General features: G+C 34.6%; 1 protein-coding gene across 5 annotated transcripts in view; it reads left to right on the top strand.

The window, feature by feature from the left end:
- Nucleotides 1-26,981, top strand: part of Prp40 (pre-mRNA processing factor 40) — a 406,566-nt gene that overhangs the window by 69,092 nt on the left and 310,493 nt on the right. For all 5 annotated transcript variants that reach the window (XR_016548451.1, XM_090394274.1, XM_090394270.1 and 2 more), the window contains exons 6-7: nucleotides 3,840-3,960; nucleotides 16,739-16,763. Coding sequence is in view for 4 of the 5 variants with exons in the window: in XM_090394274.1 (XP_090250400.1) it covers nucleotides 3,840-3,960; nucleotides 16,739-16,763 (146 nt within the window). In the remaining variant the exon portion in view is untranslated. The remainder of the gene's footprint in view (nucleotides 1-3,839; nucleotides 3,961-16,738; nucleotides 16,764-26,981) is intronic.

Here is a 26,981-nt window from a genome sequence, read left to right as displayed (position 1 = left end):
TGAAGGAAAGTGGTATTCAACCTGATATCAAAATTGGAGATGTTAATCTCAGCTCTTTACTTCATGCAGATGATGTTATACTTCTAAATAAATCCGGTACAAGTCTGCAAGATTCCCTGACTAAATTGAATAGCTGTTGTAATAGATATGGTATGAAGGTCAGCAATAACAAGAGAAAGCAAATGAAAATAGGCAGAAGCATTGAAAATATCACTGCATTGTGAATGGAGAACCTATAGAACAATTAAAACATTTCAGCTACTTAGGCATGATTCTTAGTGAAGATGGTAAATTAAATATGGAAATAGACAACAGAATCAACAAAGCTGATGGTAGGAAGTCAACTGAATAAATTTATATGCAATAAGAGAGAAATTAGTCAAAAACTAAATTAGCCATATAAAAGAGTATCCAAACCAATTTTAACTTATAGACATGAGAGCAGGGTTAGAAATAAAACACTTGACCAAAGACTAGAGACCACAGATCTGAGAGTCCTGAGAAAGATTAGGGGCGTAAACAGATGGTATGAATGGCAATATCGTATTAAAAACGAGGATGTTAGGAAACAGCTTGACATTGTTGGCATCCAAGAATGTGTTAGTAGAGCTAATCTCGGGTGATATGGTCACTTAAACAGAATCGGAGAGGAAAGATTAGCCAAACAAGTGTTCTCCTACAGGTTGGCAGGAATAAGACCCCAGAGGAAGATCAAGAAGATATAGGTGGATTTGTAATCTTTTCAGCTCCTTCTTTGCGATATTTTCCTATTAATATATATTGTAATATATCTTCTCTATTAATGGTTCCCTAATATATTATTATTCTCTACTCTTTATCTTTTACAACTTATATTAATTTCTCTACCACTTTATCTTTACTTTATCTACCTTCTATGTTTCTCTTACTTTATCCTTCTATCTTCTTCTTCGAGTGCCATCTCCTATTGGAGGTCGGCGACCACCTTGGCAAATTTTGAGCGATTCTGAGCTATTCTGAGCAGTCTCTCAGAGTTCATACCAGTCCACTGTCTGATATCTGCCAGCCAAGATTTTCTTTGTCTTCCTTGTCCTCTTCTTCCATTTATCTTCCCTTTTATAATCAATTGAAGTACCTTATATTTTTCGTTATGAAGTAGGTGACCAAGATATGCAGTTTTCCTTCTTTTTATGGTATCTAAAAGTTCACATGATTTCCCCATTTGTTCCAGTACTTCCTGATTGGATGTTTTTGCTGTCCATGGGATTTTTAACATTCGTCTGTATTATCCTTCTATGTCCTTTATTAACTCTACTCTACAGATTAGTATTTTTCTGATACCTGGAGAACTCTGGAAATTTATTTAGATTTTTATCAACTGCACCACCAATGCTCTCCTAATGGTATTAGATATAATTATACTTCCAGTGGAGTATATTTTGAAACTAAACAGTCACGGCTAATATTTAATTCCTTCGCACACAGGTCCGGTATTTTTTTGGGAAACAGTGCATTACATAAAGATCAGGTGGCAACTTTGTAAACAAAACAAACATGTTTATTTAGACTAAACTTCAATTATACCATATCATACAATAAAAAGGGGTTCTTAAGTATAATTTCAGCAATTAAACATTAGCACATGCACAGAGTCATGCAACATATTATATTGACACTCAAAGAAAACTCATCCCTTCTCATTTCTAGGATTATCATGCTCTATAATTTACAAGAAGTATTTCTAACTATATTTGTGAACAATTTATTCTTAGATTAACTTTCCAGTCCTGAACTATGAACTATATTAAGCACAATAAATGTCCTGTGGACTCTCAGTCAAATTCACATATCTTAAGCAATCACAGCAAACTGTACTCACATATCTTCTTTAACCTTACTAGATACCCATTCCTAGTTCCTTCGTAGATTTCTTTGGCTACCCATCCATTCCAGGTTTTGACGTCCACTCAAAGATTCTGTCGTCACCTTCGTTTAATGGATGACTCCCGGGCTTGAAGCACATTTTTACCGGTGTGTTACTGAATCGGCCAAAGGGGTCCCGACGTTCGAGGCACTTAGAAGACTGTCCTACTGGCAATGCATGCTGGTCCTGCTTCTCTTCTCTTCTCCTTCAGTGGCTTCACATCTCCCATGGCTATTCCTTGCAGCTTCATCAGGCCAATGGCGAATGGACTGGATCTGAAGTTCTCTCTTCTCCTCTCCTTCCCCCCCCCCCCCCCTTTTTTTTTTTTTCTATTCTTAGATTGGTTTCTATTATATGATTTCTAGGGTCGAGGCCCCCCAAACATTCCCGCGCTAACACACACACACACACACACACACACACACAATCCTGTTTTCAACAAGCGGAACTGCTTCAGAACTGAACCGCCTTTTATCACTGTCCTTGAATCTGGTATCTGGCTGACTCCGAGCACATTTAAAATCGCTTACATTGTATACAATTCCTACATCAATACTGTGCTGATTTCTAAGACTTTGCCCTTGAATCTTACAATTTAAACATTTACTGTTTTGCACAAACTTGTTTGATAATTTCTTAGAGTTAAATACATGGGCTTTTATAATATTTACAACATTAATATAAAAATTGTTTAGCTTGTTTATGAGTTGCGACCTCTGTAAAAGTCGATGCAAAAAAGAGGAAAAATCCTACTGCATCAAATTTTACAGATTGATAGAGTAAAAAGTGCCTTGGAAGACAGAAATATAAGATCTGATAATGTTGGAGTCTTGACATATAACAGATTGATTTGGAGGAAAAATGTTGATAGGAAGTTTGAAATGATGTAAGTTTTTCATGTAATACGATCATATCCTATACACCCCTTGAGGGTAGTACATGTCAGCAATTTGATGATAACTCACAATCAATTATGAACAAAATAAATTGGGTCATATATCAAGTTGCTGAGGTTCAAGCTGTCACATAATATGACACAATAAAGCACTTGTCCCACAAGGGCACTACAATTAAATAATTGTGCAAACATTTCACATAAGAACTATCTAGTAAGCACCTTCTATGGCTGGATGTTTAAACAGTTGATGGTTGGGCTGAAGGTGGTCTTCATTTTTAAGTTTTGGCTAATTTATTGCAGCTATACTTGTGGAGATTATGGGATACTTTATTACTGAGTAAAAATAGTCTGCAGTTTGTAATGGTATTACAGACATTTTGTTGCATTTTGTTAGTACATTTGCTGATCACTTCGGTGGGTGTTTGTCAACTCATTACTGTGAATAGTATTATAAATAATTTCTGCGCTATAAACATGCTGAAAAATTGCAGCAAAATCCCCAAAGCAATAACTATTAAAAAAATAGTTATTATTGAATTAAATTAAATTAAAAAATAAAAAATTAAATGAAATCATTAGGCAAACCTTTCACTATAACTAACTATTATTTTAGTCTCTATGAGTATACTGTAGTTGACTTATTTTTTTATGTAGGATATGCAGAAATTTAATAATAAAGACTTTTCAGTTTGATGTCAAGCTGATCTCATAAAGAGGTGGCAGAATATTTTTTTTATCCTGCAAAACATTAATATCTGTTTGAGAACAAATACAGTTAACAGACAATTTTACTGGTCTTACAGCCTTTGTTTAGTCATAATTATAACCAAATCAAATCTGTTTATATAAATATATACTAGTGGTTCATTCATCTACTGTTAATGATTTTTTTTTATCTGTGGTTTTTATTTATTTTTTTGATGTATCAATTATTTGTATTAAACAAATGATATTTTATAAATAAAATTTTACAACTTCTGAATAATAGAAATAGTAACTCCAGTTTCTGTTTTATTTTATTTATTATTTTTTTTTCAGCTTCTTTTATCTCAGTGTCCATGGAAGGAATATAAATCAGATACTGGAAGAGTGTATTATCACAATGTTCAAACAAAAGAATCCAGATGGAGTGTTCCTAAAGAATTGGAAGAACTGAAAGGTTTTTATGAGATTACTTAATTATATTAAATAGTCATATTTCAGTGCAATTTCATTTTCTAACATATTTTATTTATTCATAAAATAATTTCTAAAAATAGTAATTTAACTAATAAAGACATTTAATTTTAAAATAATAATAATCATCATATTGGTTTTTTCATATTCATAGCCCACAGATATGAATAGGGAAAATATATATAGAAATATGGTTGACATAAAAATCTTGGTAGTAAAGTGTTAAGTGAAGGAACCAGATCACCCTGTTATGTGTCAATTTGTAAATTTCTCTTGGTGTATGTATCTTAAAGAAGAACTTTGCTTAAATAGTACCTCTGTTTTCATTTGTTGATCTAGAGAGAGAGAGAGATAGTCCATGTTTTACATTGGTCTTCCAACCATCTTAGCTTACTTTTTTTTGAATTTTCTATAAGAGATCTTTGCTGGCTTGCTTCAAAAATTGACAGTATTGGGGATGTAGTTTGCTATATATGTCCTAATATTGAAAAAAGGGTATGTCATCTTAAAGGTATTTATCTATATCATTTACATGTTCAGTAGTAATGCTCCATGTCTGTGATGAACTTGGTTTGACTGGTTGGTTTTGCTGAGACAGATTTTGGTGTTTGTGCCTTTAGGTTTTTATGAAATTCAACAACTTTATGTCATTTAAATATAAACCAATTATTAGACACGTATTCACAAGAATAAAGAGTTAGAATTTTATTCTTATTGACAAATTATGGAGATTACAACTGTGCTAAGAATAATTACTTTAATTTCCCAATATTTCGACCTTCACATTAAGGTCATCATCTGGTGCACACACACACACATATATATATATATATATATATATATATACACATAGAGACAAGTTACATAGTATGCCAAAATTACAATGCTTTGATTACTATTGGCCTTACCGCTAGTGAGGTGGGGGGAAAGGTCTACATCAAGACTATATCCTACTTATAACATAGTCAAAGAACAAATTCATATTAATACTTTTAATACAGCAAAAGTGGAGGCCTAATCAATAATTTAACTTAAGTGTAAGTTATATTAAAGCTAAGATCCTCGATTACTACAGTCCTAATTATAATTTATACTGACTCGTGGAATTAAATTTTATTATTACACTCTCCTTGAAGCCAGCAGACTCATTGTGGGAGGTTCATTCAACTGACAACATTTATCATACTGAATCTTAAAATTCTTAATACTCCTTACATTAACAATATATTCTGGTCATGCTTCTCATTCATTGACAATTCTCCATGTAAAAAAAAAAAAAAAAAGCTACTCTTCACAACACTTAAGTAACTTCCAGGGATGGCCTCTGGTTGTTCCTCTCTCATCTTCTACTTTTTTTTTTTTTTTTTATAATTCCCTCTGAATTAATCTGAAAAAATCCTCTCACTAACTTAAATCTCTCTATCACCTTTTTTCCTCCTGTCCACCAAACTCTGCAAGCCACATTTCTTCAACCTCTCTCCCACAGCTAGCATTCCAAAGTCATTCCTGATTTTGTGTTAGTGTTACTTGTCTCTGGACCCTCTCCAATAGTTCTACATCACATTGAAAACCAGGTGACCAAATCTGAGCACAATAGTTGGGTAGAATATGTGCCATCTATATTCTTGAGATTTTTAGATCGTCATTATTGTTAAGATGAGGATGGTTGATAAGAATCTCACAGGCCTGTTTAAATTTGTGCTCATATCACATTTTAGTGTGATGTAATGAACAGATGCCTTTCCAGTCAGTTCTATGTAGAGTATTCAGGGCACAATCAGAAAGGCCAGATTTACTATAATTATTAATGTGTCATTTATGTTCCTTTTTTAGTATAGGATATGTGCATCCAGTTTCATGTATATAAGGCAAATTACAGGGTGCACTGAATATGGTATACTTCAGGGTGGGCCAAGGGAGGAAGTGGATCCTTGGAGGAGTTGACAATGCATTCTTGCAGGAGGTTTAAAGGTGACATTAAGTTTGTATTTCTGTACTATTCTGCTTATTTGATCTGATATCCCTTTAATGTATGGAATGGTTATGGTTTTATTGTAATCTAGTTTATTTTTATTATCAGGTGCAGCCTTGTGAAGAATTTTGTTTTTGCTATAGCTGTATTTTAGGAAGATATTGCTGATAACTTTTAATTCATGTTTATGTGCTTGCTTATTGGAGCAAATCTTTAAAGCCCTGTTTTCAGCTTGTCAGTGGCACCTAGTTTTTGTGATGGGTTGTGGTAAGAGTTGTGTATATATGTAGGCTTATGATAGACAGTGAACGAAAGACTGCCTGAAGCAAGATGTGTGACAAGTGTATTTACAAATAGAAGTGTGTTCTGACTTTCAATTTCAGATGTGAATCGTATGCATCGTTGTTGTTTGTTTAAGTAGATGAGGAAAGTGTCTAATGTCTGGCGACCATGGGACTAAATAACAAAAACATTGTCAATGTCAGACTGGGTTTTTAAACTAAAGAATCTAGAGCATGTTGCTCAAAAGCTTCATATGAAAGTTAGTAATTGTGGCAGATAATGGTGAGCCCATGACTGTGCCTTCTTTTTGCAAGTATAAAGTACTTTGCCATACAAAATAACCAGAACATAATACAATAGCAAAGAGCACCATGATATCAGTTGTGAATCTGTCTTGTAAAAGAAGATTGATTGAGACATTTGTGAAAACAGCAGAGACACACTAAAACTAACTAAGAAATCATTTTTTTCTAGTGTCATATCCTTGATTTTGTTTACAAAGTGTTGTGTGTTTTTTATATATTTTTTATATAGATGGGGGGAATGACCTACCAATGCCTTGAGTGTTGACTCGTTGATACAGTTAAAAACTGTATCTACAGGCTAGGAAGTAGCTGATTAAAGTAATTGTACTTTTTATTTTAATCTCATTAGTTGAGTTATATTTCACAAGTTGATAGGTGCTGTTGTTTGAGACTAATTGATTCATTTATCAAGGTAAGTTGTTCGGATTAATACATAGAACGATAATTAAATAAATAATATTTATTAACTTATTTGCTGATATTTTAAGATCTAATTAATACTTATTTTCTCTCTTTTTCCAACATGGCACCTAATTAGAAATTTAGTTCCTTCTGTTGTCCATTACAATTTTTTAAACTAGTCCCACTATTATACCAAATTGTTGTTGTTTCATGTACTGCGACAAACTGTTTTTTTGTACTCTGAAGATGCTGGATCAGCAAATAAGTCAATAAATAGTAATTATTTTCTTATCATTCTATGTTGTCATCAATACCGTGAAAATAAATTAACATGTACTGCCAACACATAAGCCTTTCCAATTGTTCATATTAAAATAACCATAGCACTGCTTTTATAGGCTCTAGTAATTACAATATCCTGACTTTCTTTTAAAGATGAGATTTCTCCCACCTACCATAGTTGATAAAATACTATTAGAAACCTCTAACATTTTAAATAATACTAAAGCAATAACTAGCAACCTCTTTAAAATTTAATTAGCATCTACGAAATCTTTACCAAACATCGAGAAATTAAAGTAATTATTCTTAACATAGTTGTAGTCTCTATAATTTTATTATTGCAAACCCTACCAATAATCAACAAACTGAATTCTCTGTTCAACAAAGTGATCAGCTGGGATGAAGACACCATCAAAAAACTGAAGGTCCATTTTTGAAGCACATACATTTCTAACTGGCTTGCCAAAACTCGACAAAGGAGGAGTCTCACTCAGACTTATAGTTGACTCTGTAGATGTTACCACATATTGCCTTCAAATTTCCAACTCATTTTTTAAGTCTTTATACAGGCCACACACACAAGTGTCTGTGAAAAATTCATCAGAATTTCTGACAAAAACGAAAAGCCTAATTCTAAAAATCAAGTGGATATTAGATCCAGCATTATTTTTAAGCCGAATGTAGAAACCATGAAAGTTTTGTAAAAATAAGTTAACCAGAGAGCTTACAGGAATATGCTCGCTGGTATTTACGAGTTGCCTGTTGCAGACCACTTTAGAAAACATGCACGCTGCCCAGGCGTCCATATATTCACTTTCTAATTTGGTCCATTTTTTTAAGGTTTCATTGGCTGACAGCTGTTTTGAACTGGTTGTTTCCAGTTCAAAGACCAGGCAGAAACTCTCTTTCAATACCAAGGAAGCGTCAAAGAGATGTATTTTTCTTAAGCAAACTCTCGGTCTGTGCTTAAAAGTATTTACTAAAATAAAGAACCAAAAGGCTTCAGTTCGGTGATGCAAAAATGATAAAAATCAAGTGGATATAGATCCAGCATTATTTCAAAGCCAAATGTAGAAACTATGAAAGTTTCTTATAAATAAGTTGACACCAGAGAGCTTATAGGAATACGGGAAAAATAAGTTGTTTTGGAAATTATTAAACTTTCTATTTGATAAAATTTGAGTTATTTAAATCAATACCTCCTTCCTTCTTTTAACATAAAAATGTGGAGTAGTGGTGTAGTTTCTCATGCTTTTTAAGGAATGATCATGATGATTCTGGTTTGAATCTAGTAAAACACATGCTAACTTAATGAATTCATAGTTTAATTTGTCCTAACTGGACATTCCCTTGGAAGGAACCATTAGTTTAAACTTATGAGTCAGAATGACTTTTGAAGTTAATTGTATGTGATAGAAGTTTACCATATAAGTAAAAATGTTTATAATCATAATGTTAAGTGCTTAAATAAAGGAAATTTAAAATACATTTATAATCTAATACCATAAATGAATAAAGAAAATCATAAAGTTCGAACAATTCATAAAAATAGAAATTATATAAATAGCAAAAAAGAAAATTTATTATATATAACTTATCTTAATCATGCTCTTTAATGCAATCCTTTCCTCCATGGTTACACGGTGATCAGAATTCATCATAAAAAATTATGGAAACAACTACCATGAGTAAAGCTTCAGTTCAATGTAAAACTGCAAGCTGTTTACTTCAACCTACACATTATTATTATTATTACGTGACACCTCGAAGGAGTCCATAGACCGATTGAGGAAGGGCACTTGCTCTACAGCTCTGTTTCCACCACTCAATCCACCAACTACAATGAACTGCAACCACACTAACACCATCTACCGCCCACCACTACCACTAGTATTTTCACAGACAATTGCAAACATCCATGCCTACATCGGGATCTGAAACTGCAGTCTTTTGGCTGGAGAGCGAATATACAAACCAATCAGCCAACCAGGCCTGTACACATACTGGCCAATATATATGTGCTAACTCATATCACCACCTTTTGCAAAAACTTGGAGTCATTAACATCCTCAAAAACAGAACTATTATAATTTACTCTAATGAACAAGCTCTTAAACAAGAATTACAAATTATTAGCAATACATTTATAAATAATGGCTATAGCAAAAATACTATCAATAAAGTTCTTCATAAAACTTCATCAAAAAATACATATAATTATAGATTATTATAAAACTATAGCTATCCCATACATTAAAGGGTTATCAGAAAAAATAAATAGAATTCTACACCATTATAATCATAATGCCACTTTTAAACCACCTATAAAATTAAAAAGCATTCAACTCTTCTAAGGATCCTCTCCCCCATTGGCTTACCCTGGATTTTATCGTATCTTTTGCACCTGTAACTTACCTTATATTGGTGAAACCAGACGTACAATCCCTATCTGTAAAAAAAAGAACACAAATGACACATTAAATTTAGCAGTTTTGGTGAAGCAAGCCTCTCAGATCACGCTCCTAACACTCTACACAAAATTGTGATTGGAAACGTACATGTTCTATACATCATACAAAAACTTAGTATGAACAGAAATCTAAAGAAGCCTGTGAAGTTTTGATTAACCATCCTAATCTTAACAGTAATGGTTGCATAAAAATCCCAAGAATTTGAATGGCACACATTCTGCCCACTTTGTTCTTCAATTATTTCAGCTTTTATTGGCCACCATCTATACTGTTTTGTTCTAATTTATACAAGTAATTATGTGAGAGCATGTTGCTCTCTAGCTTAATGTATCTCTTACTGATTTGTAACCAAATAGATAATAATAACAGGACTCTAGCATTGATGTATTTTTTTTTTCACCAGAGGTCAGGCCGTAGTTTCAATGGTTGACCAAATCAATGTAACTTTAGCATACGTGTATGTGAAGGTCGAAACGTTGAGTGATTATTTTGGTTTATATTAAACTGAAGTTTTACTCTAACATGGTAGTAGTTCCACAATTTTTTAATTCTTTAATGCAAGCTGCATTCGTGATGATTGTATTCAGAGTTGATGGTAGTGTTAAATTCTAATTATGTAGAAAATAGAATAAATGTTGTTTGATTCAGAATCCAACATGATTTTCCGTCATAAGAACTATATTTGTAGATATTATTTAATGTAAATAACATAAATTATAATTGATATTATATAACTACCTTAATTATGTCAAATATTTAATTGCTTAATCAAAGAAATGTGTTAATGGTAAATAGATTCTGTATTAAATGTTATTAAGCTGTTTTATTTATTGATTTGTAGTTTAACTGCGCATTTATTGAAATGCGATCATTCTATTTATTCCTTTTGTGAAAGCTTAATGTTATGTAATAACTCAATGTAGTTGTATAGCGTAATGTAACATTTGCGAGAATGTTTACGTCTATCGGTTGTCATGGAGACGCGTGAAAATAAACGGGCGCGTGTGAAGGGAGCGTTTGTGGAGAAGAGAGAAAATAGATACGTAGTTGTAAGTGAGGAGTCGGAACGGAACTTTGGAACTATAAGGTAGCAAGGAAGTAAACTAAAGAAGTAGATATAATTAAAAGGTTCTTAGGGAAGAATTGAGTAGATATTTTTTTTCATAAGTGAATCTTATAGTTGGCTGAAAGCAAAGTCAGCCGTAGTAATAAAGGAAATTATTGCTGTAATCGGATAATTAGAGAACTGGACATTCAAAGAAGAATTCTGAATAAATCCAGTCAGTCTACAATTACGACTTATTTCTATACTACGAAAAAAGGAATTGTACGGAGTTAAACTAGTTGATGAATGAAAAATAAGAATAATTAATGTACCTTATAGTTTTTATCTGGAGTTTTGAAGCGCGATTAATAAGGCTTGGTTATAACCTTGGAGAATTTTTATAAATGTGTTTCGCAAGTATGATAAATACAAATTGAAAGTGTGCTCACAAAATATTGGAAGTACTGAAGATTATTTCTGGTAAGGACAGTCACATTAGTTTATTTCAGTGTATGAAGATTTAAGTATTAGTTCCGTTGCGCTGTTTGTAACATTAACTGTAGCTTACCATCGAGGCTGAGAGTTGAAACTATAGACATTGAAATGATATCTACCGTGGTTAGTGCCTGTTATGAGTTAATCGTAGAGTGTAGCTGAGAGACACAAGGAAACTGTTTAAATAAGAATTTCTATTGTAATAAGTTGAGTATAGGAACTTTGTGATTCTGAAACTGTGAAATTGTATGTGAAAGTTTGAAAGATTGATTTATTGTGAATGACTTGACCTGATGTACTAGCTTGACTGAGTTATCATATTTAAAAGTGGAATACATGTATTTTGTTATATAACCATATATTAAATGTTTTGTTTGTTAATTTAAATATTGTGTTTGCCTGAATTTCTTTTTACTGCACCGTTCACAAAAATTCGGATCTAGCGGGAATCCCAGAAGGAAAGAAAATAAATACCATCGGCCTGAATGAGTGAAAAGACTGCTAACTAATTTTGAATTAATCTTACTAATTCATATAGACTTATCTAAGGATAGAGTGGCGCAGTATAATAGAAATTTCTCTACCCTTAGATAAGTGATTAATTTGCAATTAGTTTTCCTTTATTTTATGAAAGTGACTTTTAGCAGGGGTGCTTAAGGGTCAAAGCTGTATAACTGAGAGGAGACCTCCACATAGCCTTTAAAGGAATGCGGAGAACCGACCAGGGCTTCTGACCTAATGTCCAATCCTCACCTTCTCGTGGTGCACCCTGTTGGGTATCTACTTTGATACTGAACGAACGAGGATGGGCTGGCAATTTGGGATTTAGCCGACCAAATTGTATCCTTATTGGTTAAACCAAAATAAAAAATGATGGTACAACATGACAAAATTTCATGCCGGCTGGGGCGTCGCCCGGTTAAACAAGGCCCCCGTTGTTTTCGCCAGGGAACCAGGGCGAACAGCGAAAAGTCAGCTACTGGAACAAATCTGAAAACAAACCCCAACTCAACATCACCAGAGTTAAAGATCGGTACTGTCAACGTAAGAAGCCTGAATGGCAAAGAAATGGAGCTAGCTGAGGAATTAGATAAGTACCAGATCGACATAATAGGGGTGACTGAAACAAAAAAGACCAAAACTGGTGAGATCTTTCTGAGCAATAAATACAAAATGTTATATTCAGGCAATAACAATCAAGGAAAAGAAGGAGTAGCCATAGTATTCAACACAAAATACGAGGCTAATCTTCTTGAATGGCAGTCAGTCTCAAGTAGAGTAATGTGGGCAAATATGAGAATGGAGAACTGGACAATGAGACTTATTTGTGCCTATGGTCCCACAGAAGGTTCTACTAAGGTAGAAGTGGAGGAATTTTTTGAGGCTTTAGAAAAAGCAACTGACACAATGAAAAAGGAAAAGTTGGTCCTTGTTGGGGATCTAAATAGTAGAGTAGGAAATGATTGTGAGACATACAAAAATATTTTGGGAAAATTTGGAGAAAAGAGCAAAGCTAATAATAATGGCAAATATCTGTTGGATTTCTGCTCAGGACATGGACTGGTTATTACTAACACCATGTTCCAACATAAAAATGTGCACAAATTCACATGGAGAGAAGAGGCTAGGAATAAGAAAAGTCTCATTGACTATGTTATTGTTGATAGTGATGTTTTCTCCCTGGTGCAGGACACCAGAGTGTACAGAGGATTTGAAATTGGAAGTGATCACTATTTAGTCTTGAGCAGGATAAAATTGAATTTCATATTGAAAAGAATAACATGTAAGAAAGTTTTAAAGCGAATAAAAGTTGAGCAGCTCTCAGATGTAAACTGTAGACTAAAATACAGAAATATTATTGAAAAGAAAATGAAAGAGTTTGAGAACAGGAATCAAACCTTGGAGATTCAGTGGCAAACTCTGAAGGAAACATTGATTGATTCTGCCAGAGAGGCATGTGGTGAGGTTGTGTGCAAAGATAAAAAAATCAGAACTCCCTGGTGGACACAGGAAGTTAAAGAGGCAGTGAAGGAAAAGAAGAAAGCATATCAAAAGTTCCTGGCAAATAAGTCAGCTTTTACTCTTACAGAATACAGAGACAAATGTAAGAAAGCTAAACAGTGTGTAAAACTAGCTAAACAAAAGTCATGGGAGGACTTTGGCAAGAATATAGAAAATAAATATCAAGAAGGTGGCAAAATATTCTGGAGGTTGTTTAAGAAGCTTAGGAATGGAGGAAAGAGTGCTGTAAAAGGAATTAGAGATGATAAAGGTGAAATGAAAACAGGAGAAAAAGATATCCTTGAAGTATGGAGTAATTACTTTGAAAAACTGCTAAATGAAACAAGCAGTGATGACAGCACAGTGATAAAAAACACTGACCAGGCATGCAGTCAGGAATACATATCCATACTTGAAGTAGAAAAAGCCATCAAAGGCTTGAAATGTGGAAAGGCAGCAGGAGTAGATGATATTCGACTAGAAATGCTGAAGTATGGTGGTATAAGAGTCTTACAGTGGCTGCACTGCATAGTTCAGAAAGCCTGGACAGAGGGACGAATTCCCGATGATTGGAGTAGAGCTCTCATAGTACCCATATATAAAAATGGAAATAAAACTGAATGTGAGAATTACAGAGGTATTTCCCTACTGAGTGTTCCTGGCAAGATCTATGCAAGTATACTTGAAAAACGGTTGAGAAGAATTGTGGAAGAAAAGCTTGGTGAAGAACAAGCTGGATTCAGGCGAAATAGAGGCTGTCAGGATCAGATCTTCACTTTACGACAAATAGTCGAGAAAGCATGGGAATATAACAAAGATCTGTATTTAAGTTTTGTCGATTTGGAAAAGGCATATGACAAGGTGCCAAGAGAGAAGCTATTCAATACGCTGCAGTTATATGGTGTCAATGGGGCATTATATCAAGCAATACTTAGTCTTTATTTGAGTTGTGAGTCAGCAGTTAGAATTGAAGGAAGTACAGGAAGATGGTTTAATGTTAAATCTGGTGTGAGACAAGGATGTACATTATCCCCTCTGTTATTCATTATCTATATGGATCACATTATGAAGGAATGTGGTATTAAACCTGATATCAAAATTGGAGATGCTAATGTCAGCTGTTTGCTTTATGCGGATGATGTTATACTTCTAAATAAATCTGCTACAAGTCTGCAAGATTCTCTGACTAAATTGAATAGCTGTTGTAATAGATATGGTATGAAGGTCAGCAATAAAAAGACAAAGACAATGAAAATAGGCAGAATCATTGAAAATGTCAACTGTGTTGTGAATGGAGAACCTGTGGAACAAGTAAAACATTTCAGCTACTTAGGCACAATTTTTACTGAAGATGGTAAACTAAATATAGAAATAGACAACAGAATCAGCAAAGCTGGTATCGTGGGAAGTCAATTGAATAAATTCATATGGAATAAGAAAGAAATTAGTCGGAACACTAAATTAGCTGTATACAAGACTGTGTTCAAACCAATTTTAACTTATGGATCTGAGAGCTGGGTCAGAAGTAAAACACTTGACCAAAGACTAGAGACCGCAGATATGAGAGTCCTGAGAAAGATTAGAGGCGTGAACAGATGGCATCAATGGCAATATCATATTAAAAATGAGGATATTAGGAAAGAACTTGACATTGTCAGCATCCAGGAATGCGTTAGCAGAGCTAATCTCAGATGGTATGGTCACTTAAATAGAATGGGAGAGGAAAGATTAGCAAAACAAGTGTTCTCTGCCAGGTTGGCAGGAAAACGACCCAGAGGAAGACCAAGATATAGGTGGATTGATACGGTACAAAGTGCCTTAGACGATAGAAATATAAGATCTGATAATGTTGGGGTCTTGACAAGTAACAGACTGATTTGGAGGAAAATTGTAGATAGGAAGTTAGTAATGATGTAATTTTTTTCATGTAGTACTGTCATATCCTGTACACCCCTTGAGGGTACATGGCAGGAATTTGATGATGATGATGATGACTTTTAGCAAGATGGCGGATTTAGAACATAACATGAAAATAGAACGTCACTACAGTAGCTTGTAATGCAGTGTCTATGAATGATAGCTTGCAATGAAGGTAATCAAGAGTTATGATGTTTACGATTGAGTGTACTGCTTATATCAGTTGGTCCTTCATTTGCCATTATTTAATCTTGTAAATCACAGCAAAATAAATAAATAAAAAAATACAAGAATACTATAGCCATCCACTCATTGGAGACTACAGCACATGAATAAGGCTGTCATGGGTTGGTTGATTCATTACCAGCACATCCTCAAGCTTTGCAAAATATGCATTCCTGTCACTTTGTTATAGAGGAGCTCATTTTCAGTTCTAAAACAATCACAAGAAAGAAATTTAGGTTGGATTTTCCTGTTGATGATCTCAAAAACTGATATCTTTTTTTTTTTTGCTATTCATGTTCAGCAACATACTTGAAATCACTTTGCCACTTGTCCAGAAAATTACAATATATGCTTCCTGTGTCCCTGATGATGGTCTCCAGAACAATCAGTTCATTATCTTTTGCATCATGAAATTACACCTACACACAGCATGTTTTTCTTCTTCTTGCAGTACTAATGATGATAATTTTTAAGTGTATGCTTGTCATTCATTTTATAGTTCACAGTCATTTTGAGATTATCCAACACTCCAGCAGGCATTATTTTCTCAATAAGCTTGCATTGAAGGGAAGCTTTCTCTACGTTACAGATCAGCATGTTGGATCTCTGAAAGTTGGGGACTGCCTGTGTTAATATCATTAAAAACAAATATCAACTGAGTAATAATTACTAGAGGAATTTAATGAAATTTGGTATTCAGAATCCCTACTAAAATGTGAGTCATTTTCATTTTTCTTTGTTAGGCCACTTTTTATGGAAGAATTTAGCAAAAATGTTTTGAAATAAAAACAATGATAAGTCACATGTGACAGAAACTTATCTACATTGCATTAATGAATAATGGCTCTAGGCTCAGTGCTGTGATAATAAATGATAACACTAATGTTATTGTGAAATTCACAATTTTTTGTCTTGAATTATATCTATACTTGATAAGCACATTATTTCAGTGGAAATTGTTAAAGTTCCCTTCTCCAAAAGTTTATGTGTATGTGTGCGCATGCACGTACACATGCATATTAAAACTTTGCATTGAAATGTTGAACTAAATTTGATTTAGTTCAACATTTCAATTTCCAACCTTGAAAACTGTCCATATCTCTGTAGAATCAGTACTACCTGTTTTCAGAGTTTCACTCATTAATGTTCAGTGTTTTAATGTATCAGGGCATGACAGCTATATTTAACATTAATAAGAGTAATGCCATCAGTATCCATAACTATTCTACAAATCACTGAAATTTTCATCCTGTTAATAATGCAATATATGCATCTGGTAGGCCTACCTAAATAGCATTCAATTTTATGTAGTGTGATAAGTCTATTTTTTTAATTTCCTTCTTTTTTTTTTTTTTTTTTTCCAGCTCTTATTGCTAGTGAAGATGAAAAGTGAGTAGCAGTTTAAAAAAAAAAAAAAAAATATATATATATATAGATAGATAGATATGTAAAAGAAAAACATTTGTTAAATTTGTGAATTTTATTTTTAAATTTTTATTTCACCATTTCTTGAAATTTCATACATTGCTAGTAACTTATTCCTTTGTTTAAGTTACTGAGTGCTTGTCATTTATTCTAACCTTTATACATCACACTTTAAATACTAAATCAGTGTACGGGAACTTCCATGGTTTGTCATTACTGTTTTAGAGAATTGATGAAAAATGATATGGTATGTGTCCACATAATTTATAAATGAGTGTTCTTTAGGTTCTGTGTTTCTCCTAATAACAAATTGTACTATTAGATTGTAGGTGGGTTTTCTCTGTATTCACCAATGATTTGATATTAGGGTAGTTAAAATTATACATGGGGAGTGCTGAAGGGTCAAAGCTATATAACTGAGAGGAGACCTCCACATAGCCTTTAAAGGAATGTGGAGAACTGACCAGGGCTTCTGACCTAATGTCCAATGCTCACCTTCTCGTGGTACATCCTGTTAGGTATCTACCTGGAAACTGAACGAACGGGGATGGGCTGGCAATTTGGGATTTAGCCAACCAGATTGTATTCTTATCCAGGTAGATACCTAATAGGGTGTACTATGAGAAGGTGAGGACTGTTGACTGTACTGATCTTGAACTCTGGTGATGTTGAGTTGAGATGAGTTTCAGGATTTGTTCTAGTAGCTGACCTGTAGCTGTTCATCCTTGTTCCCACAGCAAAAAACAGGGGCGTTGCTTAAACCACAATGTAAAAATGAAAGTACAGCATGACAGAATTTCATGCTGGCTAGGGCTGTTGCCCAGTTAAAAGATGCCCCTGTTGTTTTTGCTGGGGAAACCAGGATGAACAGCGAAAGTCAGCTACTGGAACAAATCCTGAAACATATCCCAACTCGACAACACCAGAGGTCAAGATCAGTACTGTCAAATAAGCCTGAATGGCAAAGAAATGGAACTGGCAGAAGAATTGGATTAACTACCAGATCGACATAATAGATGACTGAAACAAAAAGCCAAAAACTGGTGAGATCTTTCTGAGCAAAAAAAAATACAAAATATTATATTCAGGAAATGACAATCAAGGAAAAGGAGTAGCCATAGTATTCAACACTAAATACGAGACTAATCTTCTTGAATGGCAGGCAATCAGAATCGGGAACAGGACAATGAGATTTATTTGTGCCTATGGTCACACAGAAGGTTCTACTAAGGTAGAAGTGGAGGAATTTTTGGGGGCTTTAGGGAAAGCAACTGACACAATAAAGAATGAAAAGTTGGTCCTTGTTGGGTATTTAAATTACAGAGTAGGAAATGATTGTCAGACATACAAAAATATTTTAGGAAAATTTGGAGAACAGAGCAAAGCTAATAACAATGACCAATACCTGTTGGATTTCTGCTCAGGACATGGACTGGTTATTACTAACACCAAGTTCCAGCATAAAAATGTGCACAAATTCACTTGGAGAGAAGAGGCAAGGAATAAGAAAAGTCTCATTGACTATATTATTGTTGATAGTGATGTTTTCTCCCTGGTGCAGAGAGAAAACAGAAGAGTGTACAGAGGATTTGAAATTGGAAGCGATCACTATTTAGTCTTGAGCAGGATAAAATTGAATTTCATATTGAAAAGAATAACATGTAAGAAAGTTTTAAAGCAAATAAAAGTTGAGCAGCTCTCAGATGTGAACTGTAGACTAAAATACACAAACATTATTGAAGAAACAATGAAAGAGTTTGAGAACAGGAACCAAACCTTGGTGTTTCAGTGGCAAGCTCTGAAGAAAACAAAGATTCATTCAGACAAGGAGGCATCTGGTGAGGTTGTCTGCAAGGATAGAAAAATCAGAACTCCATGACAGACACAGGAAGTTAAAAAGGCAGTCCAGGAAAAGAAGAAAGCATATAGAAGGTTCATGGCGAATAAGTCTGCGTGTGTTCTTTGAGAATACAGAACAAATGTAAGAAGCTAAACACTGTGTAAAACTACCTAAAGTCATAGGAAGAATATAGAAAATAAATATCAGGAAGGTATGAAAATATTATAATGGCTGTTGAAAAAGCTTAGTAATGGAGGAAAGAGTGCTGTAACAGAAATTAGAGATGATAAAAATACTTAAACTGGAGAAAAGATATCCTTGAAGTATGGAGTAATTACTTCGAAAAATTGCTAATTGAAACAAGCAGTGATAGCGCAGTGGTAAAAAAAAAACACACTCAATAATCATGCAATCAGGAATACATATCCATACTTGTAGAAAAAGCCCTGTACAAGTTGGCTATCAATCTGATAGTGTGTTGAGGAAAACCCATTCTTTTCATTACTTCCCACAGTTTCACATGTGGGAAGTAAAGTTTCACATTCAAAAGCTTTAGAGTAGTCTAAGAAGCACATTACCAGAGGGAGTCTGAATTATTCATATTTTTATATGATCTGTCTAAGGCAAAGGATCTGATCTCTGGTGCCCTTACCTTTCCTAAAACCTGCTTTTTCCTCTGGCATCTCTCTGCCTCAGCTTTGGCCTCAATCCTATTTAGCACGATCTTCAATAAAATTTTGCTTCCATGAGATATTAAACTAATAGTCATATAGTTCTTGCACACCTTCATATCATCTTTCTTATGTAGTGGTATGAAAATCAACTTCTAGTCTCTAGGCCATGATCCTGTCTCCCATATCCTTGTAATCAATCTATGAAACAGTCTTATCCCTCCATCCCCTGTGGCCTAATTTAATTCTGCTGGGATTTCATCTGCACCTGGGGCCTTATTGCTGTTAAGTTGCTTAACTGCTCTTTCGTCTTCATGCCTAAGTGGAGGAGGTTTCAAATCAAAATTTTTCTGGTGAGAGCGCTGCACATAATGCTCGATTCCTGTCTTTGATAACATTAAATTTGGGCTTAAATTTGTGCTATAAGTCACGAACTAAATAAAACACCCTTTTCTAATTGTGCCTCCTCCTCATCTGGAATTCTATCTCTTCACATTTATTAGTATAGAACATTTCCTTGTCCTGCTTGATGGCTCTTCTGACTTCTCTGTGTAATCTCTTATATGCTTCAGTCCCTGTCTCTCTTTGTTTTTCCAACCGCCTTCTTTTGATTAGTTCCCATGTTGAATCTGACATCCATGGGTCTCTTGGTCTTATTGGGCTAAGATACTTCGCTGTATCCTGTATCATCTCCTTGACTCCTTTCCAAAACATTTCTGGTGAGTTCTCTTCATTGGTCTCCAAAAAATCATCCAACCGAGTTGATGTTTCTTCTGTGAATCTGCTAGGAATTACTCTAACATCCAATCTAGTGGAATGTGCCTGACCTGAAAGTTTTCTGAGCCTTAGTCTTACTTTGGCTCTTACTAGCTGATGGTCTGTAACACAATCTGCTCCAGGACAAGTATGCACATCAGAGATGCTCGTCTTCCACCGCTGGAGAGCCAGGATGTAATCAATCTGGTGCCTTGACCTATCAATGTTAGATATCCAAATATAGGTCCGTCGTGGATGTTTCTGGAAGCAGGTATTGGTAATAACTAATCTGTTAGCACGGGCAAATTCCAACAGTCTTTCACTACAAACATGCCACACTGGCCTGACTCTCATACTCTTTCCCACTTTTGCATTTAAGTCTCCCAAGATGTAAAGTATGTCTCTCTCCTTGGTAGGCAGTCCAAAACAGTTTGTAAGTTTTCATAGAATTCCTCACTCTCTTCTTCAGGCCTATCCATGTTGGGTGCATAAACTACCACGATTGATACATTGGTGGGCTGAGCCTAAAGTCTAATAGAAAGTATCCTATCATTAATTGTGTGTGTGTGTGTGTGTTTGGGGGGGGGGGATTATAACCAGAAAGCTTCTTGCCTGAGCTGTCTTCAGTATCACAGCTATCCCCATGATGTTTTGAGTCATCACCTGAGTAAATAACTAGCTTACCATTCTGTCTTTTGAAGTGACCTTTTCCATTCCATCTGGTCTCTGTAATTCCCAGGATGTCAATTTTATACCTATCCATCTCTTTAGATAATCTCAAGAGTACCCATCTGTAGACCTCGAACATTTCACGTGCCTATGTAAAATTCCCTTCTAAGATTTAATCTTATACCTTCTGTGTTGTTCATTCACAATATCACTGACTTTTGATGGAGACTAATATATTTCTCAAACAGGACCCTTTGCCTAATCCCTGAACATGGCCCTGATTATTCTGCGCAACAACCGATGCAGCATGAGATGTGTTATAAGGCACAACCATACTCACCACCGTTGAGAAATGGTAGATTCTTAAATGATAAATACCAGTTTTGACTTGTAAATTGCCAATAAAACGTTTTCCAATAGCAGTTAATATCTATATAAGTTGAAAAGACTGGAATGATCATTTAAACATTGTTGTGTAAACTTGGTATATGATTGCAGGCATAAGAGAGCTCTTTAATGTTACACATGTTTTTTTTTTTTTTTATCTAGATATATTTCCTCTACATGTTTTGCTGTCTGTATGGCTAACACATCATTGGGAGGTTGCTCAACATGAGTAAAAACCGACAAAAAATTAAACGTTTTCCAATTGCAGTTAATATCTATATAAGTTGAAAAGACTGGAATGATCATATAAACATTGTTGTGTAAACTCAGTATATGATTGCAGTCATAAGAGAGCTCTTTAATGCTGAGATGTGTTATAAGGCACAACCATACTCACCACTGTTGAGAAATGGTAGATTCTTGAATGATAAATACCAGTTTTGACTTGTAAGTTTTTTTTGTGCTAACACATCATTGGGAGGTTGCTCAACATGAGTAAAAACCGACAAAAATTAAACATTTTCCAATAGCAGTTAATATCTATATAAGTTGAAAAGACTAGAATGATCATTTAAACGTTGTTGTGTAAACTCGGTATATGATTGCAGGCATAAGAGAGCTCTTTAATGTTACACATGTTAATTAATGACTTCCAGATGTTATGAAGGATTATTCCTTGATTTCTGTTTAGTGTCTTTTGAGTGAATGACTTCAGAGCATTCCTTGAAAAAACTTGCCAAAGTAATTCTCTTGTAGAGCATGGAGAATGCTTGCCAATTTATGTGATGTTCTTTGAGGATGTGTGCTACGAGTCTGCTTTTTTCTTCCCTTTTGTTTTCATTGTCACCTATATGTTCTTTGTTGCAGATTTTGAAACTTCTCCCAGTCTGACCTACATACATCTTTTCATAAGAAAACAAAACTTTATACATATACAAGTTAAGACCCACTATTTATCATTCAAGCAAATCTACTGGCAGTGAATAGCATAAAATTGTAGATTCATCATGCTCATCCTCCATATATATATATATATATATATATATATCTATGGTTCTTCCAAGCTTCATATGGATGGTTGTAAAAAAACTCTGCTTACTGCAGGTGGCTTGCATCCAGAACCCCAGCTTCCTATTCAGCCTGCTGAACTGAAGCATGCAATAAATTCAAAAATCCACAGCAAAATCTAAATTTGACATGAAGGCTAACAAAATCAAAACCATGCCTTCTATTGCTATAGCCATCATATGCAACTTATGCCAATCTGCACTTCCACCTCTCTCTCTCTCATCCAGGTGGCACCACTGTTATAACAACCAGAGGTAAAGCTAATCTCCTGACATTACTCTTCTCTTTTCCTTCAACTTCTGCATAAATAACCAAGGTATATCACCTCCTTCCATACCAGAATCTGAGCACCATATGCCTCTTGTAGTTGCTTGGCAAAAAAAAAAAAAAAAAAAGACATCAGAAGAAGAATACTAAACAATTTGGACACTAAAAGTCTTCTGTTACTGATTGCATCTCTTCAATTGTACTCAATGTGCTCCAGAGCTAACACCTGTCCTGTATTATTTCTACAGTCTTCTGTACCTAACTAGCGCTTGTTTCATACATGAAAGCTATCATATATATCCAGCCTATTCCAAAAAAAGGGGAAATAAAAGTTTGCATTCAATCCACTGAATAATGGAGTCATCAGTAGTCAGCTTCTTCACTAGATAAAGGCCCACCAGTATGTATTCTGCCATTAAAGTGCCACGGCTGACTTCTTAGCCTACATCACCCACCACTGGACACTTGCTATAAAATAGGTTCAGAGAAACGTGTTGATATATCCATGGTTTTTTGATCATGTCTAGCATTGAGGCCTGCTAAGCAAATTGCAATCTTTTTGGTCTACCTGTCCCCCTCTGTAATTGGATAAGTGGCTTTCCTCTTTGATTTTTCACTGCATGTCATGGTTGATGGCTTTCTCTCTTTGAGCTTTGCCACCATTGAAGCAGTGCCTTAGGACTCTTTTCTATCACCTACTCTCTTTCTCCTTTTCATAAATGACCTACCCTCAGTCACCACTAATCCCATTCACAGCTTTACTGATGTTAGTACTCTCCTTTCATTCTGCTCATTTGACAACCATGCAATGCTCAGACATTCCAGTCTGCAAGATCATCTTTAACCTTAAACACTGATCTCCATCTCATCCTACAGCAGAAGAAAGGACAATCTGATCCTCTTCAGTGTCATCAGAATGCAGTCTTGCCTTTTATCTAGTGAAAGGGACATCAGCGTATTCCCTTACCCTGAGTAATACAAATCATCAGAAGAATCTGTTCTCACTCCTTGGACTGACATTTACCTCTGGCCGCTCCTGGTATAAGCATATCACATTAGTCATTTCCTCAGCATCTAAAAAACTAGGCATTCCCTTCTACTCTAGAGTTATTTTTCACCCATCTAGCTATTAACTCTACAAATGCCAAATTGCCCATCCTTAGAATTATGCTTGCATGTTTGGGGTGGTGCACCTTAAACCTCCAAAAAAAATTCTTGATGCTATCCAGAGGAGAGAGCAGTTCAGCTCGAAATAGGAAGTGAGTTTAAGTGAAGGATCATCTTTCCCTTACAGACTCACTTCCAGTTTCTATCTTACAGATGCTGTGTTTCAGTCCCATATCTTTTCTATAGATACTTCCATTCTCCACTGAACTGGCAACCATCATTCTTCCACTTAGACCTGTTAAAAGAAGAGCAGAGTCTTCCAGCCACCCTTTTCAGTGTAACTGTAGATGTGCTGAACCTACTTCTGCTCTTGCTCTTTTATATCATCTACCTCAGTTCTCTGTAACATCTTTCCTCACAAAATATTCCCAACTACAATCTGAAGCTCTTAGAAAAAATTCAATGAACTTCTTTCTTGATCCTCAACTGCACCTTATGCATTGCACTGACATTCTTGTAGGTTCTTTGACCTCTTGTGTATGGGATCAGTATTAAAAAAAATCCATTATGTTCTGTAGTTGATTGTATTAGTTCTCCCAGTTCCCATCTTGCTAGATATCTTTCTAATCTTCATTACTTAAATTTAGGGGATATTAAATCCCACATAGTTTTAAAACCGAATAAGAAACTCAAAGATTGGAATCAGAGAGTTTCTTGCCGAATATAGTAAACTATAAAGTATCGGCGACACTAGCGTTAGCCAATGCAAGTGATCCTAGTACGTAGTACAATACCGGACGACTCGTTGCAAAGGTGGGGGAAGTTCAGATCGCTATTCTTAGGTATTAGCATACATTTCCTTGGAAATGTGTTTTTACATTATGGAAAATACCTAAGAATAGCGATCCTAAGATGCCCTAATATTTGAGTAAAAAGCCAATGACATTGTAAAAAAGGGGAGCTCTTAAATGAAAGTAGGCTATATAGCCATAAAATTAACAGTTTATTTTAAAGGAGTAACATGGGCATTTTCCCAGAAATAATACCTATAATACTTAGTTTAATCCTTTATCAAAGTGTATCTGGTGTGAGACAAGGATGTACAAGCTGGATTCAGGCCAAATAGAGGCTGTCAGGATCAGATCTTCACTTTACGACAAATAGTTGAGAAAGCATGGGAATATAACAGAGATCTGTATTTAAGTTTTGTCGATCTGGAAAAGGCATATGACAAGGTGCCAAGAGAGAATCTATTCAATACGCTACAGTTATATGGTGTCAATGAGGCATTATATCAAGCAATACTTAGTCTTTATTTGAGTTGTAAGTCATCAGTTAGAATTGAAGGAAGTACAGGAAGATGGTTTAATGTTAAATCTGGTGTGAGACAAGGATGTACATTATCCCCTCTGTTATTCATTATCTATATGGATCACATTATGAAGGAAAGTGGTATTAAACATGATATCAAAATTGGAGATGTTAATGTCAGCTCTTTGCTTTATGTGGACGATGTTATACTTCTAAATAAATCCGCTACAAGTTTGCAAGATTCCCTGACTAAATTGAATAACTGTTGTAATTGATATGGTATGAAGGTCGGCATTAAAAAGACAAAGACAATGAAAATAGGTAGAATTGTTGAAAATGTCAACTGCGTTGTGAACGGGGAACCTGTGGAACAAGTAAAACAGTTCAGCTACTTAGACACGTTTTTAGTGAAGATGGTAAATTAAATATGGAAATAGACTACAGAATCAACAAAGCTGGTATGGTAAGAAGTCAATTGAATAAATTCATATGGAATAAGAGAGAAATTAGTTGGAACACTAAATAAGCTATATACAAGACGGTGTTCAAACCAGTTTTAACTTATGGATCTGAGAGCTGGGTCAGAAGTAAAACACTTGACCAAAGACTAGAGACTGCAGATATGAGAGTCCTGAGAAAGATTAGAGGCATGAACAGATGGCATCAATGGCAATATCATATTAAAAATGAGGATATTTGGAAAGAGCTTGTCATTGTCAGCATCCAGGAATGCATTAGCAGAGCTAATCTCAGGTGGTATGGTCACTTGAACAGAAAGGGCGAGGAAAGATTAGCAAAACAAGTGTTCTCTGCCAGGTTGGCAGCAAAACGACCCAGAGGAAGACCAAGATATAGGTGGATTGATATGGTACAAAGTGCCTTAGACGATAGAAATATAAGATCTGATAATGTTGGAGTCTTGACAAGTAACAGACTGATTTGGAGGAAAATTGTAGATAGGAAATTAATAATGATGTATTTTTTTTTCATGTAGTACTATCATATCCTGTACACCCTTTGAGGGGTACTTGTCAAGAAATTAATTGATGATGATGATATAATTTCTTTGTATCTTTAATTTATAGTATAACCAAGTGGAAAAACTTCCAACAATATCATTAGCAAACAAGTAGATTTTCTCCCCCTTCCCCAATTTCTCTCTCTCTCTCTCTCTCTCTCTCTCTCTCTCTTTTTCCCCCTGATATAATATCAGACTGGTTTCTTAACTTTTCAGTTAATATCACAGATTTGGATATGGAATTTTATTGTGAAAACAAGTTAACTTAAGAGATTAGGTGAGAGACAAAGAAAATTCAAAAATCGATATCGTAATTTACAAACAAATAATGTTAGTGTAAATTTAATCGCATAGTTGAAATAGTGTGCATATATGATGTTTGTTTTGCAAGTGCTATATACATATCTGCATTATATATATATATATATATATATATATATAAAAAAACATATTCTAAAGAGAAAATGGCCCACAGACAAAGAAAAATAGACAAACAAAAGCATTTTGCTTCAAACTTATAAAGTACAGTTTCTTCCACTTTCAGCGATGGTCATTAAGTTATAATTACTGAACTCTTACCTGCTCCTCTTTGAAAATGAAAAATTAATTTGTGTGTGTACTCTTCCTTAAGAAAGATCACATATCTTCTTTAACATAATCTATTTCCTTTGGAATACAAAGTTAATTTTACAATTCTTTTTTTCCTTGTGGAAAAAGTTCCACAAGGAAAAAAGAATTGTAACATGTAAAATAATGAGAGAAGGATATCTCTCATTATTGCATATTATTCTTCCACAAGTTTATCTCTCATTATATCAGTTTCAAAATTTCGCACAAGTGCACTACCAGCTGACACGGCAAGTAACGTGGCGGTGAGACAAAAGTAAAACCATTACTTGTTACTTTAAACAAGATTACAGTTCTTTAATGGCATAAAAACACTGTCAGAAAGTTCAATATTTTCTTCGCTCAAGTTTGAGTTGCAGAAATTTTGAGATGAGTCCTTTTACGAAGAAATATCACAGTTAAACAGGTTGCAATAGGCTGTAACTATAAAACGATTTCTTTTATTTATAACGTTATTAAAG

Source organism: Typopeltis vanoorti, chromosome 6 (genome assembly GCF_054136105.1).
Source record: "Typopeltis vanoorti isolate ZY-2024b chromosome 6, IOZ_Tvanoo_1.0, whole genome shotgun sequence".
Taxonomy (NCBI): Eukaryota; Metazoa; Arthropoda; class Arachnida; order Uropygi; family Thelyphonidae; genus Typopeltis; species Typopeltis vanoorti.
The sequence above is the reverse complement of the archived record's forward strand: the minus strand, read 5'-3'. Positions and strand labels throughout refer to the sequence as shown.